A 17,892-nucleotide genomic window follows, 5' to 3' on the forward strand; every position below is an offset into this window, starting at 1 on the left:
GTATTTTGAATAATTTTGATATCATCAATCCAAAGCAGTAAATTACCATTATTTGGTTTAGTTTCCTCTCCTGAATTTCATCCAAGTCAATTTTCTCTCCATGAAGTATTTTCGTTTCAATGAAAGTTCATCCAGCAGCAGGAAACAAGTTCATCATTCTAACCATCAACACCTTTAAAAAACAGATCTGAATTTTTGAGAGAGACAGGGGTTATCGTTCAGATCAGCAAGGACAGATAAACACCTAAACCTGTTAAGTTAAAGGGAATTGGGTAGCAATAATATCTGCGAATCTGGATGTTATCCTCTGCAAGACTTTAACTGATATATTGAGAAACCATAGCATTGGTAAGAAATAAAAATAAAAGCTGGGCTGTGTTTTAACCCCGAATAAGACCTCTGTGAGGGGTTAAATGGAGGAGTTGTATCTTCCTCTTTGATGTATCATCAATTTTCCAGACCATAGGTTTGAAGTACAGAAAAGTTGGTACCCCATTACAGAACAGCAACTATTCTTCCACTCGCTAGAAAATACAGCTGCTGTCACTGCCAATTCATCACTGCTTGATGTACGGGGTATAATTTCACATGGACGGTATCACAGGAGCTAACCACTAGTTTATGTTAGGAAACCTGCAAACAATGTCAATTTACCACTACCTGAAACAGCAGTAAACCAAGTCAGAGCATCTCAAGTTATCATCACATGGAAACATGTCAGCAGTTAAAAAAAGGGAGAGAAATATATGTGGTTGCTGAGAGGTTTCTTTCCATGGAAAGAAATGACTTTATCCTTTCTTGAAAGTCTTTTTCACAGTGAGCTAATCATACTTGAGAATGGTAGCTGCAAGCCAAGGCCCACTTGTATAAAGAACTAACCTATATTTTTCTCGTTTGCTCTTACTTCTCTTACTTCTTTTGTAAAATTCGGATATTTATCCATTGACTTTAATTGAAACGTGTCTGTCTGTAATGGTCCAGAATCAGCTCCATCGTTCTCTGAAATAATATGTGAAAATTGAGTCTTTCTAGCTTTATTCAATGTATTCTGCTTTAAAAATCACATTATACTGGAGTCTGGTTTAAAACCTTTTTATGTCATTACGTTGTGGATTGCTCACTAATGGAAGGCTTAAGTTACTATTGGATTTTCTAGATGAAGTACAGTAGAAGACACATTAAGTTTTCTCACCCATTTTAACTTGATGGAAGAAACAGAGTAGGAAAATGCGCTAATAGCAGCATTTACCAGAGGTAATTTCTGTTTATTAATGCATCTTGTCAAGTCGCATAAGCTAAGCAGGGTAGGGAATGTTCAGTATTTTTGTGGGAGACCTTTCTGGTAGGGGTCAGGGACATACTACGGAGGAAATGGTGTGTAAGTGGTAGCAATCTACCTTGTCATTATCGTTAATTTGTATCACATTATGATGATGTCTCTTACGTGGGGAATAAATACAACTCTTGTCTGCTTTCTTGTTTCCTTAAACACTGAACAGAATTTTTAACATGAATTTTACAATGCAGTGCATTCTGCCTTCCTATATTGCACCAGGAACTGAGTCTGGTTGTAGATATTAATGTTAGTCAGAAGTTTTTTAGTACAACCATTTTTCACTAGAACGTGATGATTCAGAAGACATGGAACTTTTCTGCAGTGCGAGCACTTTTGCTGAAGGTTTCCTGAAAGTTTCTCAAGTCCAGGATGAATTTTTGTGCAATTTCTCTTTTTGTCCTTCAGTCCCTGCTGGAAAGGTGTAACCAGTACCTAGTATATGTCTTTGTTCCACTGTTCACACTTTGAAGAGAAATAGTGAGAACTCATGTCTTTACTTCTAATGTTTGTGAGAAAGAGCAGCTTGAGAGATACTCTGAGATGAGTGATTTTTATTTATTCATTCAAGGTGAGACCCAAAGGAAAACAAAATTTTTTTTCTATCTTTTCTTTCTGAGGGCGTGATTCTCCTCATCTGCTTCCTAATTCTTTGCTTTTCCCCTGGGGGCACATATTGCCACAACATATAGATTTCTGCATCAAGTCCTTCGTTTCCTTCTGACGCGGGAGGAGAAATTATAAAACTGTGAATATTCTCCAAAGAAAGCTGTTTTCTGCCTTGGTCTGTCACCACCAACTCCACTTCAACATATTTTGATCATAATCTGCTCTTACTTTGCAATGGTAGAGGGTACAAAACTATATGAGCAAGCCTATCTCTTGTTCTGCAGTCTGAACAACAAAACTAGCTCTCCTATTTCAATCACTACAAATGTTCATTTTTGGTTTGGTTTGGTTTTGTTTTTCTCTTAAGACTTATTTTAACGTGTTTGCCTGGTAGTTTTGTGTGTTACACTTTTTTAACAAGGAAATGAGGGATCTAGCTGGGACCCTCTGGAGAGAGAGGAAGACCATGACCTTCCTGGCAAGAAAGTGTGGGTTCCCAGAGAGGAAATGGGATGCAAGACAGTGAGAGTCAGAACTGACAGGAGCAAATAGAAGATGGACAGGCCTTGAAGGTGATAGAAATAAGTTTTCAGGGGACCACAGAAGCCTATGCAGTGCTTTCTGCAGCTCAGCCTTTAACCAAGGCCAAGTCAACACAAGTCAACAGAAGGATCCAGCTGTAACAATTCAATGGACAAGGAGGAGTTCCCTGGTTCTGCTCTGGCTGTCCTAGTAACTTGAGTTTTCTCTGTTTAAAATTTACGTGTTATGGGCTTTTGTGTGTTTGATTTTCATTCTAATAAGACTGATTTAATTCAGGAGACTTTTGGCTTTTAAGACTCTGCCCTTCTGATGCTTACTACTCTTTGCTGTGGACTTGAGCTTCGGTAGGTGAACAAAACACCTATCACTTTAGCAAAAAACAGCGTAAAAAGCAATGCTGTATCAGCAGCCTAGCATAGGCAGTGGATTGTTGTACAGCAAGCTTCTGTATTTTTCTAGTACACCAGAATGAATTTAACACAGAGAAATAAAATTTAGTTTGCTTTCATTTCACAGCCAATGCTCAATAAATAATACATTATAACACCTAAAAAATTAATAATTGCAGCTCACAGGCTTTGTAGCATTCCTTCCTGAAATGCTGTAGTAAAGCTCTTATCCTATTTCTTACAGGGCATAACAATGTAAAAATGGCTGTACTGGATCAGAACAAAGGTGCTTTTAGGCTGGTATCCTAACAGTGAATGTAGGCTGTAGTGGTTGTTTTGGGAAGAATATACGAACAAAATAAAAGATATGAAAACTTCTCCTTGAAAATGTGCAAAAATATTTTATTACTCGATAATATTGCCTTGTACAGTGAGAGAATAAATAATCATTCTCTGTTTACCTTCCCTGTACTCTTAAAATTTCTTATAACTCTGTAATACCCTGCATTAGACATCACTCTTCTTCTCATTCATCTTTTTGACTAAAATAAGTACCCCTCAAAAGTCTTGTCATATACCTTCTGGTAGACATAACCTTCAGCCACTATGGATGTTCAGTGCTCAGACCTAACACAACACATACCCCAACAATGGTAAAATGGGTAATCCCATTGATTTCAGTGTGAGGCAGGTCATTCACATACTCTTCTAGATAAGGGTTTTGGTCTACATCTAACCAAGTTAGCTACAAGTCATCATGGAAGACTGCTGGTTTGGATGATCTTTTCTCCACTGACATCAAGCAACCTCTCTCACCTTTGACATTCCAGCTGCTGTTTGGCAATTTTGGTTCACACTGATGTGAAGCGCTTGAATGTAACAACATTATTTCATCATTCTGACTCCTTTTGTTTTGGTTCGGGTAACTACTGCTATCAGTTATTATTTATTCTAAAATGTACTGTGATCTAAATGCAGCATGCATAGATAAAATAAATACAAATAAAACAGAGGAAATATACTGTATACTCAAATCACGTAATCCTTTGTGACCTGGAAAGTTGTCGTCTGATAGAGATGTCTGCTATCTTGTAAGATTTCTTAGTAAGGGGTAGGAAACAGGATAAGTGCAGTACCTCAGAAGTGCAACACTTTTTGTTCAAAGCAGCAAAGGCTGCAGATGGGCTGGCTTTGACTGCGTGAATTGTATATAAAGCGCTCTCAGATTCTTGTGGGTTTTTTCCCTACACAATTATAACATAAACATAGGGTCATTTAAGTTATCCCTGGTTATTACAAAGCAATGTTTTCTGCATGGAAACTTCTCCCTGGAAAGCAAGAGGCTCTTTATAAAATGTTTGAGATCAAAAGCACGTAGTATTTTAGGAAAACAAACATTCATTTCCATCACTGATATTAGTTGAAGACCTGATTATAGCTGTTATCTATATTAAAATATCATAAAATAAATTAATATTTTCCCCACCTGAAATTGAGAACACAGGGGAAAATTCTCTAAAAGAACCTTCAGTGTCACTAATTCAAGCCAGCCCGTTCACTTAGGAAGCAATGTAAAATCAAAGAGGTTTCTTTCCTCTTCCGTCCATGTTTGAATTCTGTTTCAGAAAATCCCTCATCTGGTAGCTAGAAATATTTTCTAATTTGTAGCCTAAATTTGTTCATAGCTAGCATCTCCCGTTTGTTTCTCAGCCAAATTTCCCTTTAGCTTTAATAGCATTTCTTTTTCTTGGTTGCCTTTTACATTGATTTATTAAACTTGCAGAAACTGAACATACATAAAATCTTCCTCAGACTGTATTTAGAGTTTTTCTAACTTTTTCTTTTCTTCCCTCCCCCCCCCCCCCCCCAATATACTCTATCATTATTGGTGTCTCCAGCCATTCAAAGTTGCTGTGATTGTTAATGCAATTCAGAGAGCAGATAGGATTTTGGAAAAACTACTGTCTTCACCTATTGCTGTTCATCAAGTATATGTTTGCACATTGTTATTACAAAGTCTATTTGATAAGTCTCATTGGGCAAAAGAATGATTGTAAATGACTTTTTACTTGACAAGTTGATCTAAAAATTCAGGAATGAGCTCCAAAAGAGTTAGTTATAAAGATGTTTGTCATTTTTCCAAGCCAATGAAACAGAAGTCAACATTCCAGTTTTCAGGCATGAACATTTGAAAAGATCATACATTTTAGAAGGTGATACCTAGGGTCTTGTGGGTTTGAAACCGTCAGAAAGACCAGAACTGTTCAAACTATCCAGTATTTCAGAGATCAAATAGTAGTAATAAAATGCTTGTCTAGTTGCTGAAATAGTCGAACTTTGATATTGTAACATTTTTACATATTTAGTTACATACAAACACCTTATCAAAAAAATAAAATCAGTTATGTTGAACATGCCCTGGCCAGGTTTTTAGAAAGTTATTTAATTTTACAGATTGATAGAGGCAAGGATGTCTCTTAAACTTTTAGCATATTTATGACTTTTTCTGTTCTGTGACAAAGTCTCTTCCTATGGTGCATATTTTGTTAATATGATCTACAGTTCTGTTTTTAGACCCTAGCTTCTTTATTACTTTCTCTATGCTAATAATACCTGTATGGTTCTTCTTTTCTCATGAACTTCATGAACTAATCTATAAGTCCACTGACTTTACCATATTAGGTTATTTTAGGGCCGTCTTCCATGAAGGTAAAGATCCACTGGAATAGTGGATCTAAGCTAAAGTGAATCAACCATACGGAATCACAGATCTCTGAGTCACAACTACTGTGGTCATTTGTTAGACTATTTAAAGTGCAGGATGTTGTGATGAAGGTAAAGATTCTTTTGGAAGCAGATTAATACATGATCATACACAGCACCCAGGAGAGTATGAATATGTGGAAGTTCTTGGGTGAATAAAGAGGGATAGGAAGCTCAGGATGAGATATTCACGTCAGGGATACTATTACCATAAAGAATATTGTGTAAGATCGCAACGTACTCTCCAGTCCTGAAAAAGAGCTGTAGGACTACTTTCAAAGTTGTCGGCACAAATCAAATTTAGAACAAATTAGAAGGACAGTGGGATTCTACTCTTGCTTGCACAACTGCATGGGTATTGAAGCATTTTTTCTATTAACCTATAGGTCCACAAAAACACATATATTTTTAAAAGTTGATATCTTCCTTTACGTGAAATTTAATATAGCTGTACTGATCAAAAGGATGCTTTAGAGTAAATGATATAACCTCAGCCTTTTTCTAAGCGTGACATTTCCTACTGGGAGGTAAAGAAATTATTATTAGGAAGAGAGTAGGAATTATATTGAAAGTAGCAGACAGGACTGAGTTCATTATTCACGGAAAACATATATATTTCAGTGTCAGCAGAGATATCATGTATACCATTCTAGATAGTTAACAAACATTGGATAAGCATAATTGGAAACAACTAAAAATGAAATGCAGGATCTGAACCCCTTTTTTATTTTGAAAACACAAGAGAAATTTAAAGTTATATAGTTACTCATGCATATCAGGCTTAAATTTATTCAACTGAGGCAATCTGTACTTGCTTAGCCACAGATGGATATAACGAAGAGATTATTCATCTGAAACAATGATCCTTTTACTTATAGTAGTTGCCATGTGATGTACATGCCCCATTTAAATGGAATGATCTTCACAGTGTTATAAAATATTCATTAAAAATTTTCAGGCAACTTGCTATTCAAAATGTTTCACAATATCTGCTGTGGATTAAAAGGTGTTTTGGTGGGGTTTTTTTACCATTTTTTAACTGACTCTGCTTTGACGTGTATATGTATTTATTCAAATATCGGTCTTATCCATTTATTCTGTTTTAATATCCTGTTTTAAAGCCACATTTTAATACAATGTTTTATGTGTGGCATAAATTAGAGTTAAAGGTGCCTAATTTATAGATCTGTAAAAATTTGGAGCAGTATTATTTGGATTTCCAAAGGAAAATGGTCACAACAATATCTGATGATGGTTTGGATTTGTTAAGTGTGAGTGTTAATTTATATGGAAATAAGGATAATGGGTAAGGAAAAAATGGGGGACCAAGGAGAATATTTTCATAAAGCAGCACGGAATACCCATACCATTTTGGTATTAGTTTTCAAAATTAATTCGCTCTGGAAAATGACTTCGGAGCTGATGTTAATATCAGTGAAGAAGCCAGTGTATTCCAGCTGAGGTAGCTGTCCTGCTGGGGAGCCCAAACAGATTATAAGCAGGTCTAATTCCCGAGGCACCAGCTGAGTTGTGTCGTTTCATGCTAGCGGTGACTGAGCCTTCTTTTGCTCTGGGAAGCATTCCACCAACTTCTGACCATCATTCAGAACTAATTTCTGCATGTCCAGCAGCCAAACCTGTGGAATGTCTGGTAAATCTGGATACAACTGTTGTTGTACATCAGACCTGATGTTTCGAAACTTCTTTGTCCTCCATCCTCATAGAGTAAGGAAGGGGTTTGTTGTTCAAAGCCAAAAGCTAGTTGTTCCTTTCCCTTAGGGGAAGTGGCCTGTTATGCCTGCTCTGAAAATGCTTGCTGCACTAATATTCAGTAGGGTTTAACAGAAAATTATAATTCTTATTTTAAAGAACACACAGAGGAAGAGGGGTTGCAATTCTCACCTCTTATACACCAGTTTCCTTATTTTACATTGTAATTCAGTGATTAAAAAGATCAGACAGTGTACCTCAATTCCTTCTTTCTGAGGAAACAAAACTGCGTAACCTATTTGTGGGAGAGGGTGCTAATCCCCATGCAAGAGGTGACAAGCACTAAAGAGGCCAAAGAGGTTCCTTATTCTGGTGCTTAGGAGGAGCCCTTGACAAAGGGATGTCATGGAAGCAGTTGTGGGACAAACTGCATGTAAAAGGAAACTTTTATTCACCGTTTCCCTAGCCAGCAGACTGTAAGATGTTTTCATTTCTTTATGCGGAGTGCTTCTGTGAACACCTTTCTCAAATTCTGTACCTCTCCAGATTCATTTTATATATAGCCAAATCAGCTCATACAGAGCTCTGGACTGAGACGAGGATCAGGCGTATACAAGTCAGTATCGTTGCACTTGACATTACAAGACATAAGTTCCTCTTCAGATCTGCCTCTAAAGCACTGTGTGCAGCCTAGGTTCCTGTGAAAGTTTTGATGATGCATATTCACACTCACAGAGTGGTCTGGGAGATATAAATTTTACACGTCCCAGTAGCTAACATTTTGCACGTTACAGTTGAAAGTCAGTGTGATGCTTCCAAATGATTTCAGTCCTCTTAGATCCTGTGGATTTAATGAGGATATAAATGATGTATTGATTTGGGGCTGTCTCAGGAGAGAGCAAAAATGTTTACCATTAGTTCTGGGTATCCCCTGGGGATCAGTTGTAACAACAGATTTTGTGACGCAGGCATAGCTCCAAAAGGCAACAGAATGAGATCAGATACAGAGTAGTTTGCTTTTTAAAAAAAAAAAAAAAAAATCTTGGCAAGAAAAAGCAGCAGGTAGTGAAACAAATTGAATTCATTTGTGGTACAGGCCCTCAGAAAGCTCAAAATGTGTAGGCAGAAACCATATGAACAGCATTTCTGCTAGCTGCCTCTGCTTCTCAGCAAACTAGGCAGATCACATTGGACATCAATTTATTCTTCATAAACCACTAACAGTTATCAGATGGAGGTGCCTAAAAATCTGTCGTGATTAAAAAAACAGGTGTCCTGGAAATGAAAGTGTCCAAACATACACAGTACTTAAAAGTAATGCATCTGACAACAGATAATATAGAAGACATGAGTGTCACTGCACGTAGATTTATTCCCCTATAATATGTATAGGCTGAATGAGCTTTTTTTACACAGTTACGCTCTCTGAGTTACTATGAATTTATAATGCTGCTTCTTAACATTTATATTTGTCTACACTAAAGATGCAATAATTTATTAACATGGTAATAAATGTTTAATACTCCTTGTCTGTGTCATTTTGTAAAACTATCTCCTTAACCCCCAGATTCTTGAAAATATAAGGAGGACAAACATTAACCTAAAAAATGCTGTTTTGAAAATGGATGTATTTATATACAGAATTTTTAAAATATCACGTCTTGTTCATAACCTCTGCTATTGGAGGTAACTGAGATGTTCAAGACATAAGGCAGGATCTTATGTTTGGTTTAAAGTGTTGTGACCGATAGTTATCATTCAGGTGGGGTATTTTTTTTTAAACAAATGGCCACAGAGCAACTATAGTGGAATTTTAATGCAGGCATTAAAAAACCATGAAAAATTAAAATAATGAAATTGGCTTAAAAATCAAGCAATATTTAAAAAAAAAAAAATCTGCTGGGTCCTATTTTTTTCCCCCTTCTGTTCAATTGGAATTCACCTGTTTCACTTTTGAAGGTCTTTTCTTCACAGCTCTCAGTGTTAGGTAGATTCCTTTACTTTTCAAATGAACTGAGGTTCAAGCTCCAGAGGAAAAACATCAAAGACAACATAACTACCCATGTTGTTCTTATGACTGATGGTATTACTGTGACCACCGACTACCTAAACCTACTTTTGTGGTTATCCAAAGTCCATGAACTTTAGAAGGCACGTTGGAAACTCACGGTTGGACAGGATATGAATGTTTCTGGCTTTCTACATAAATTGTAATTTCACTTCTAGAGCGCTACCTGTTCCGCTCTGATGCAAAACAATTTTTCTGAAGACTCGTAACTTCCCTAAAATTTCTGAAAGCAAGTAATATTCAGCCATAAAACAATCTGTTCAGAAGAAACCAAGCTCTAGGTAGGTAGCTCTAGCAGAAGCATTTGTCTGCTGTATCAAGCTTAATGAGTTAGGTATTCCTAAAACGCACCAGAAATACAATCAGGTACTGCAGTTAGTGGCATTGTGTAATATCATGAAAACTTTTATGAACCAGCCTTGTAAATTATATTTTATGTTTTCTTCATGGCAATTTTCATCTCTAGACAATATCAGATTAACAGTATTTACCAAGTGCCAAAAAGATGTAACATATTAATACAGCAATTGATAAAATGCAGTTTAAAAAGGAAGAAATTAAGACAAATAAAGAAGTTTAATTCATATTTTTTTCCATTTATCAATTCTTCGTTATCACTGTAATGCCAATGCATTCTTGTAGCTGTAGACATAAGACCAACTTTTGACTCACTCTCTAAGCTAATACTTGGATGAGTGAATTCTCTGCTTGTTCTTTTCCCTGTTGTCATTTAAAGACAGTAATGTAATTCTTTTTTCTTCCCTCTGTCTTCCTCATCTCCAGCAATGACAATGCAGTTCATAAGCCATCGGTTCCCTGACTATCATGATCCAACTATAGGTGAGTAGAGATTATTGTCTTCTTCATCCCTTTCAATCTCTCTGCCTATTCAAGATTGCCATACAGTGAGAAGCTGCTCCTAAATAACGCTTAGATTGAAGCAAGGTCTATAAACTTTAGATTAAACCTTAATTCTGTGATGACAATTACATTGTGTCATGGTCATACCATAGGTATTTCTTCCTGAAATGCTTTGTACAAAATCTCTTTCACCAACAGATTTGTGGCTTCATGTGCTATAACTACTAATGGCTGTGCAATTGTAATCACAGAAACCAAAAATCGTACAAGATAGAAAGCAATCTTTCAAAATACTGAAATAGTGTAAAAACTCCAGTCTGGAGTGTGTTTTTAAAAGTTTTGTTATTTTAGTACTGTTTTCCACTTTTAAACACTTGACCTTCTCTAGAAAAATCAAGTGCCTACTGAGTTTAATATACAGGAGTTGTGCTCTGGGGTCACATACTCTGCTAACTCCACTGAGTTTACCTGCATTGTAACCTTAAGTAATGATAAATATTCACATGTATCTGCAATACACTGAAAGTCATCATCTTTAGATGCTGACCATTGCATGACTATATGGCTGGAGTGCAATGGGACAGTCTGAGCTGGAAGAGAGATCTGGGATGGATTCTGGTTGGCTGAACTGAATTTATATTTCTAAATCAGTTAATTCAAAATGGCTGTGGCAAAAACTGTCTCATTAAAACATTTCAAATGTTTTTCCCCCTTCTAAGTTGAGTACAGATTTGGAAGATATTTACAGAGTATAAAACTGAGTAATTTAATGCCTTGAACAGCCCCAGATTCCTGTTGTATTGGGTATCATTTTTTCACATCCTGCTGGACGCTGGGTGGACACCAAGTTGAACGTTAACCAGCGATGTGCCCTTGCAGCAAAGGCGGCTCATGGTATCCTGGGCTGCATTAGGAGGAGCGCTGACAACAGGTTGAGGGAGGTGATCCTTCCCCTCTACTCAGTACTGCTGAGGCCACACCTCATGGTACCTGGAGTACCATGTCCAGTTCTGGGCTCCCCAGTGCAGGAGAGTATTGGCATAGGTTGCCCAGAGAGATTGTGGAGTCTCCATCCTTGGAGATACTCAAAACTGTATAGACATAGTCCTGGGCAGCCTGCTTTAGGTAGCCCTGCTTGAGCAGGGGTTTGGACCAGATGACCTCCGGAGGTTCCTGACAACCTCCACCTTTCTGTGACACTATGATGTCAAAAGACTATTGTTTTTTTTTTTTTTTTTGCTGTTGAGCATCTTTTGGGCACCGCTATAATCATCAATATCAATGAATGTAGTAAAAAATGTATGTCACATTAAGGTAGAAATCAGCAGAACTGAATGTTTATTCATTTAAGGGTTTAGTTAGTTTTACTTATACTAAAAAGTCCTTGCATTTATAGGGACTATTTAGTTATACCTAGGAGAAGATGGCAGAATCTGGGTCTGATAAGTGGGAGGCACTAAAAATGTTAACATTTACAAAGATTCCTTTGGAGGGGGGATTTTTCTAACCCCCTCAGCCAAAACAATTTTTTGTTATTTTTGAAATTTTCAAATATTTCAAACTCAGGTTTAACTTATATAAAATTACTGCACTGCTAAGTAGAGCAGCTAATGGTAATATTTATTTTAATTTGTTATTTCTATAGTATTCCACATTTCCTGGATATTAACTCCTGGTAAATTGTTGTATTTTAATGATGTAAAAAAAAAAAAAAAGATGTATAAACTCTTCATACCATTAGTAATTTTATAACCATTAAAATATTACAAAATAAAAATGAGACGTGTCAACTCTAAAGAAGGCAAAACTATTATGGAATTTCTACAAATTCATTTGTTGCACTCAGGAAAAAAATAATAAATCTAATTGGAAGAGAGGAGCATTAATTACTGACACCATTAAGTTTTGTACATGCACCCATCTTTATTATTAAATATCCACCTGCCATCTGTATTTATCCATATATTGTATCTTGTCATAATCTTAACTTACTGGTCTCTAGACACTACCACAATATGAATAATAGATAATCATAAAGAGAAGGCAAGCTTATGATGCATTGTAAGTACATACTGCAGGAATACCTAGAGGACCGAATGAGGATGAAGGTCTCCTTGAGTAAGAGACAGCTTCTACTCAGTAAAACCAACACTCTAAATAGAAGAGGGAGGGAGATAGAGAACAGAGAAATGAAATAGTGAATGCAAACTCACACAGATGGCTAGAGGCAGAACTGGAAGTACGACTCTGAGTTTTATCTGTTCAACACTTCTGTCTCTCAGAACATGCTGAGGACATCCTGAGAAAGGCTTATTTCTATTCATGCTCTAAAACATGTACTAAACAGCAGAGTATAATCTTGGGCTAAGTACATATGTTTCCTCTTGGGTAAATATGTGGTATGGCCCCTCAAAACTGGACATAAACCCAAAAAACAAATAGAAGGAATCATTTGTCATCTGACCTGTAATAACAAACAAATACATTTAAAAATCTCAGTTCATTGAAAAAGTTTATAGTGTTGAGATTGCTTTTACTACTTTCGAGCCCCTGGTCTCAAATCACAGAATTCATCCCATGTTTTTTTGTACATCCACTGGTAGGCATATTTTAACTATTTTCCATCAGTCTAAAAAAAATTAGGTGATCCAAGATAAACATATCCAGGGCCAAGACTATGCTGATGCCAGGAGTTGATAGAGGAGAGGTCATTCCTCGAAAGTTGCAAGGAGCTAACCACAAACAGATGCTTTGTGTCACGGGGAAGTTATCATGTTGGGGCAGAACAGCGATCTGTCTAGTCAGAGTTTTGTTTCTCATAGTAACCCAGCAGCAGATGATGAGGAAAGAAAAAAAAACAGCCACATATGAAATGTACCTTCACTCTGGCAGAGTGGCAAAGCAGAAAATTGAACACAGCTTTTCAGCTGTGTCTGAGATCACTGATCTCTCTGGATATCGATATATTGCCTTTCTTTTGTGTCATACATTTTAGGCTACTTTCATTCCTCAGCAATTTGTATCTTGTTTATGGAACTCATGAGCTGTCCTGAACTTCTCTGGGCATACTGACCTCAGATTTTAGTGTACTTCTTCAGAAATAACGTATTCTGCCTACCTGTGGTTTTATTTCTCTTTGGGCATTTAAGGGAACAACAGTTTCCATAGGTGTCACTGAGAGGATAATATTCTCTGGAAGTAACAAAAGAAGTTCTATGATGTGCTTGAATGATAATCCATGGATTTTCAGTACTTGCCGTCCTGATGAGTCTACTATTCTCCAGTTGACCTTTAAGATAAGGTCTATTGTTTCTTTTGCTTTACACAGACATAAGAATTAGTAAATAAATACATATTTTTCCTAACATTCTTGCACTAGCATCTCCATTCTCTATGTTTTCTGTGGTGTGAAATTGTGGCAGCAGTGACCACGATACTTCACTGTACAAATTTAGCCATGATTTAAGTAGGTAGTGCTGACAGAATTGATACTGTACTTCCTTGCATTTGATGGGGCTTTTTCTAAGAGCTGTCCTAATAGAAACGGGGGGCTGGGGGCTGTAAAATCAAGGGGCCTTTGTAAATAACATCATTGTCTTTTAAATCCCAGAAGTCTATCACTTTCAGTTTTACTGGAAAGACTTCAATGACCCCTGGGGCTACTAAAGGTTTATAACTTCATCCATTTTAAGTTTTCATTGTCCACCTTAAGTGTTGACATAGGAGTGGAATAATAGTTTCAGCTGTTTTTCATTTCTGTAGATTCTTGTGAAATATATTTGCATCTAAGTAAAGAAGACGGGACAATAAACCATTCCCAAAGCACATGAGCATAGGACTGGTATAATCTGGTTGATATTCTAGTTGAAAAGCAGAACCAAACTGCATTCAGTCCATATAAAGGATCCACAAAACCATCTTGTATGATCAGTTAGGAACACACAAAAAACCTGAAACAAGGCATCTACAATAGTTTTTGCTTTGACTTAAAAATAAATGGCTGCCAACGAGTTTTCATATTTTATTTCATAAAAGCCCAAATCTTTTCAATTCTAAGAAATGTTCTGAAGTTTGATTCTTTTGGTATAAAGAACACATTTCATGTCCTGACCTACTCCTTTCTACATAGAAGCATACCCATGGGCAATTGGCTTTTGAAGATTTTTAGAAGATATTTTTCTCCTTATTTTATTTTTATTTTATACTTCATCTGTACACTAATAAGACAGTGAGCTTTGAAGGGAGTCTGAAGATGAGAATATATTTCTCTTTTGTCTAGTCCAACATGAGACTACGGTGAAAATTGCTTAGTGTTACTGACCAGAGAATACAGAGGAGTCCTTTCCCTTTAATATGCTGCCAAATGTTCTTCTCCTTCCCACCTCTGCTTCCCTCCAAAAACACGGTTAGGAATTTATCCTAAACATTGTGCAGTAATAATCATATAGCTTTAAAAATTCAGAGGCTTTATTTTTCCCTTTTTTGTGACAGTCCCTAGGAACCTGTTTTTTCCCTATCATTCCTTTTCATTGTGGTTCAATGTTATGTTACTAATGCATTAGTTTTCTCTTTCTACAGTGACTCGTATCTCTAGCAATATAGTAGAAATATACAACTGTATATTTATGGTGCTTTGCAGTTACAACTTTTTTTCTGTTATCCACTGGCATTTTTGAAATATTACGGGGAATCTTGTTGATCACAGAAAGCTGCTGCTACTGTGAGATGAGGCAGAATTTTTGTTAAAAGTATATTTCAGTTGTTACATTGTATGATATATGTGCTCATAGATTTGTATGTCGAATGCATACATATATTTCAAATGTGTTAATTTTGATAGATAAAATAGATTTAGAACTATTTACATGTTTTCCCTTCTGTGTTTATCATTTATAGAAGGAATACCTATACTTTTGAAGAATTTACTGGATGTTGTGATGGATATTCCAGCACTCCTTTAAGTCCAAGACTTTTTTAAAGACTAGTATGGATTTATTTGAGGGAAGAGGTTGCTTTTTGTTCTGGGTTTGTTGTTTTGTTTTTTTTTTTTTGTAAGTAAATGGTGCATTTTTGTTCCGATAGGAATTTATTCAGAGAAGTCCTTTGTACAGTGTGGATCAGACATACGGTGTCAAAATAAATGATCACAATAAGTGGTCCCTTCTGATGTATGAAACTGTCTTTTATTTTAGCTGGTTGTCTTAGTTTGGAAAAGCTGATAAGATTTTGAGAAACTCAGACTGCAGACATTATATACAGATATAAATAAATGTGAATACATATAAACACACAAATAGATCATAGAACCATAGAATAGAATAGTTTGGGTTGGAAGGGACCTCTGAAGGTCATCTAGTTCAACCCCCCTGCCATGGACAGGGACATCTTCAACTAGATCAGGTTGCTCAGAGCCCCGTCCAACCTGACCTGGAATGTTTCCAGGGATGGGGCATCCACCACTGCTCTGGGCAACCTGAGCCAGTGTTTTGCCACCCTCAGAGTAAAACATTTCTTCCTTATATCTAGTCTAAATCTACCTCCCTTTAGTTTAAAGCCATTCCCCCTTGTCCTGTCGCAACAGGCCCTGCCAAAAAGTTTGCTGCCATCTTTTTTATAAGCCCCCTTGAAGTACTGATAAGCTGCAATAAGGTCTCCCCAAAGCCTTCTCTTCTCCAGGCTGAACAACCCCAACTCTCTCAACCTTTCTTCATAGCAGAGGTGTTCCATCCTCCTGATCATTTCTGTGACCCTCCTCTAGACCTGCTCCAACAGGTCCATGTCTTTCTTATGTGTCAGTATTTGTTTAAAATATAGAGTAAACATTGACTAAAGAGTTAAATGCTACCTGAAGTGCTAATTTTAATGCTGTCACTTTGAGATTAATGCCACTTCAAGATAAAGTGGGAATAATGACTGTATTTTAGGCTTGCTACAAACATTGCAGTTCAGAATTTTGAGACAGAAACATATTTTTGTAAGTAAATGGAGAGGGGAAGGAGGAAATTCTTTTAGTATTAGACTGTGTGTGGGCAAAATTTCGGAGGTTAGCATTTCATGAAAATGAAATTATTTCAGCACACATTTAATATTTAATTGTAGTCAACAATGGGAACAATTTCCAAGTGGCAGTGGATGTGATCATTTTCTGGAAAAAAATGGATAAGAGCAATTTACACTCTGCACAGTCTTTGGCAATATCACGGAGAGTTAATGCAAGTAGAGTGGCAGGAAAGGAAGCATGACATAGTGTAGCAAACTGGACAGCCTCCAAGATGCTCATTAACCATGTGACTAATCTTAAAATGAATACATAATGCAAACGAGATGCGAAAGCAGCTTCCTGTTTTGGTGAGATATCACTGCATGAGGTTGTGTCAAATGAGCAGCTGAGGGCATTAAGGCTGTGTCAATGTCACACTTTAATTGAAATGGGTGTGGGATGGGAGGCACTTTAGCATTAAGCACATGAATTTCCATGAGGTTTCCTAACGAAGTAATGCATTCACCAATGCATCAAATAAAACACATTTAAACCTATCTTTAATAAGATGGTGGGAATGCACGGGTGAATTTGAGAAAAAAGATAAAATGGGACTGAAAATATTCTAAAGTTATATAATGTGTACCAAAAAATGTCTGTGTGATAAAGAATATTATATCTGTTTTCAAGGTACAAAAATGAAAAAAAGATAAAGCAAGGGAAATATGAACTCATTAGTAATGAGAGAGTGAAAGAAGACAAAGACGGGACACATCTAATAGATCAGGAGAGGGACATCTTGCCACAAAAGTACTATTCAAATTCATTTTTAGGGTACAAAAGGTTTCTAGATCATTTCTACTATTATCTAAGATGTGTATATGTGTATACTCCATCCCTAATTTCATTCTCATTCTCATTTTTCCATAGAAGGTAAAATATTTGGATTGGACTGAACAAGCCACAACTGGTTTTGAGCTCCAAAATTATTGTTTTTCAAAAAATTAATGTGATTGATACCTAAATAGTCACCACTGCCTTTCATTCATCATTCTCCATACATTTAGTAGCCTTATCTGAGACTGGTTAAACAACTCATACAAAATGATCTGGAACCAGTACAATTTGTCTCCAAAGACTGTCTCCAAGGGTATTCAGACTGATTGTGTAGACATAGCTAAATTGCCTTTGTTTGTGTTCCATATTCATCATCATTTAAAATGAGGAATGGAGAATATATAACAATACTGGTGTATGCGTTTGAACCATAATCCTAAACCTATGTTTTATTATTAGTTTTCATTTTTCTAGCTGTTGGTATTATCTGCATCATATGTCACATTAAGAGGTTAATACTTTCCGTATAAAACATTTTGACTTACGTACACGAAGAAGAGCAAACAGAGATTATGCTTACCATGTTAGGACTAAGCCTTACATTCAGACACCTAAATTAAAATGTCTACACATGAGCTGTGTATCTAGGTTCCAGTTTTGTGGGTTTCAGGGTGATTTAGAAGTGGAGATATAGGTCTTTGCTCATTTCCCTTATCACAGGCTCTGAGAGCCATTTGAGATGTCCTACAGTATCCTGCTTAGGTTCAGGTTCCTGATCCAGAATGCTGTGGATGTCCCA

At 36.5% G+C, this 17,892-nt stretch overlaps 1 protein-coding gene across 1 annotated transcript in view; it reads left to right on the forward strand.

Annotated features, from left to right (window-relative positions):
• Positions 1-17,892, forward strand: part of LOC143172549 (GTP-binding protein Rit2) — a 181,777-nt gene that overhangs the window by 41,755 nt on the left and 122,130 nt on the right. The window contains exon 2 of the mRNA XM_076362118.1: positions 10,199-10,255. Coding sequence (XP_076218233.1) covers positions 10,199-10,255 — 57 coding nt within the window. The remainder of the gene's footprint in view (positions 1-10,198; positions 10,256-17,892) is intronic.

This window comes from Aptenodytes patagonicus, chromosome Z, assembly GCF_965638725.1.
Source record: "Aptenodytes patagonicus chromosome Z, bAptPat1.pri.cur, whole genome shotgun sequence".
Lineage (NCBI taxonomy): Eukaryota > Metazoa > Chordata > Aves > Sphenisciformes > Spheniscidae > Aptenodytes > Aptenodytes patagonicus.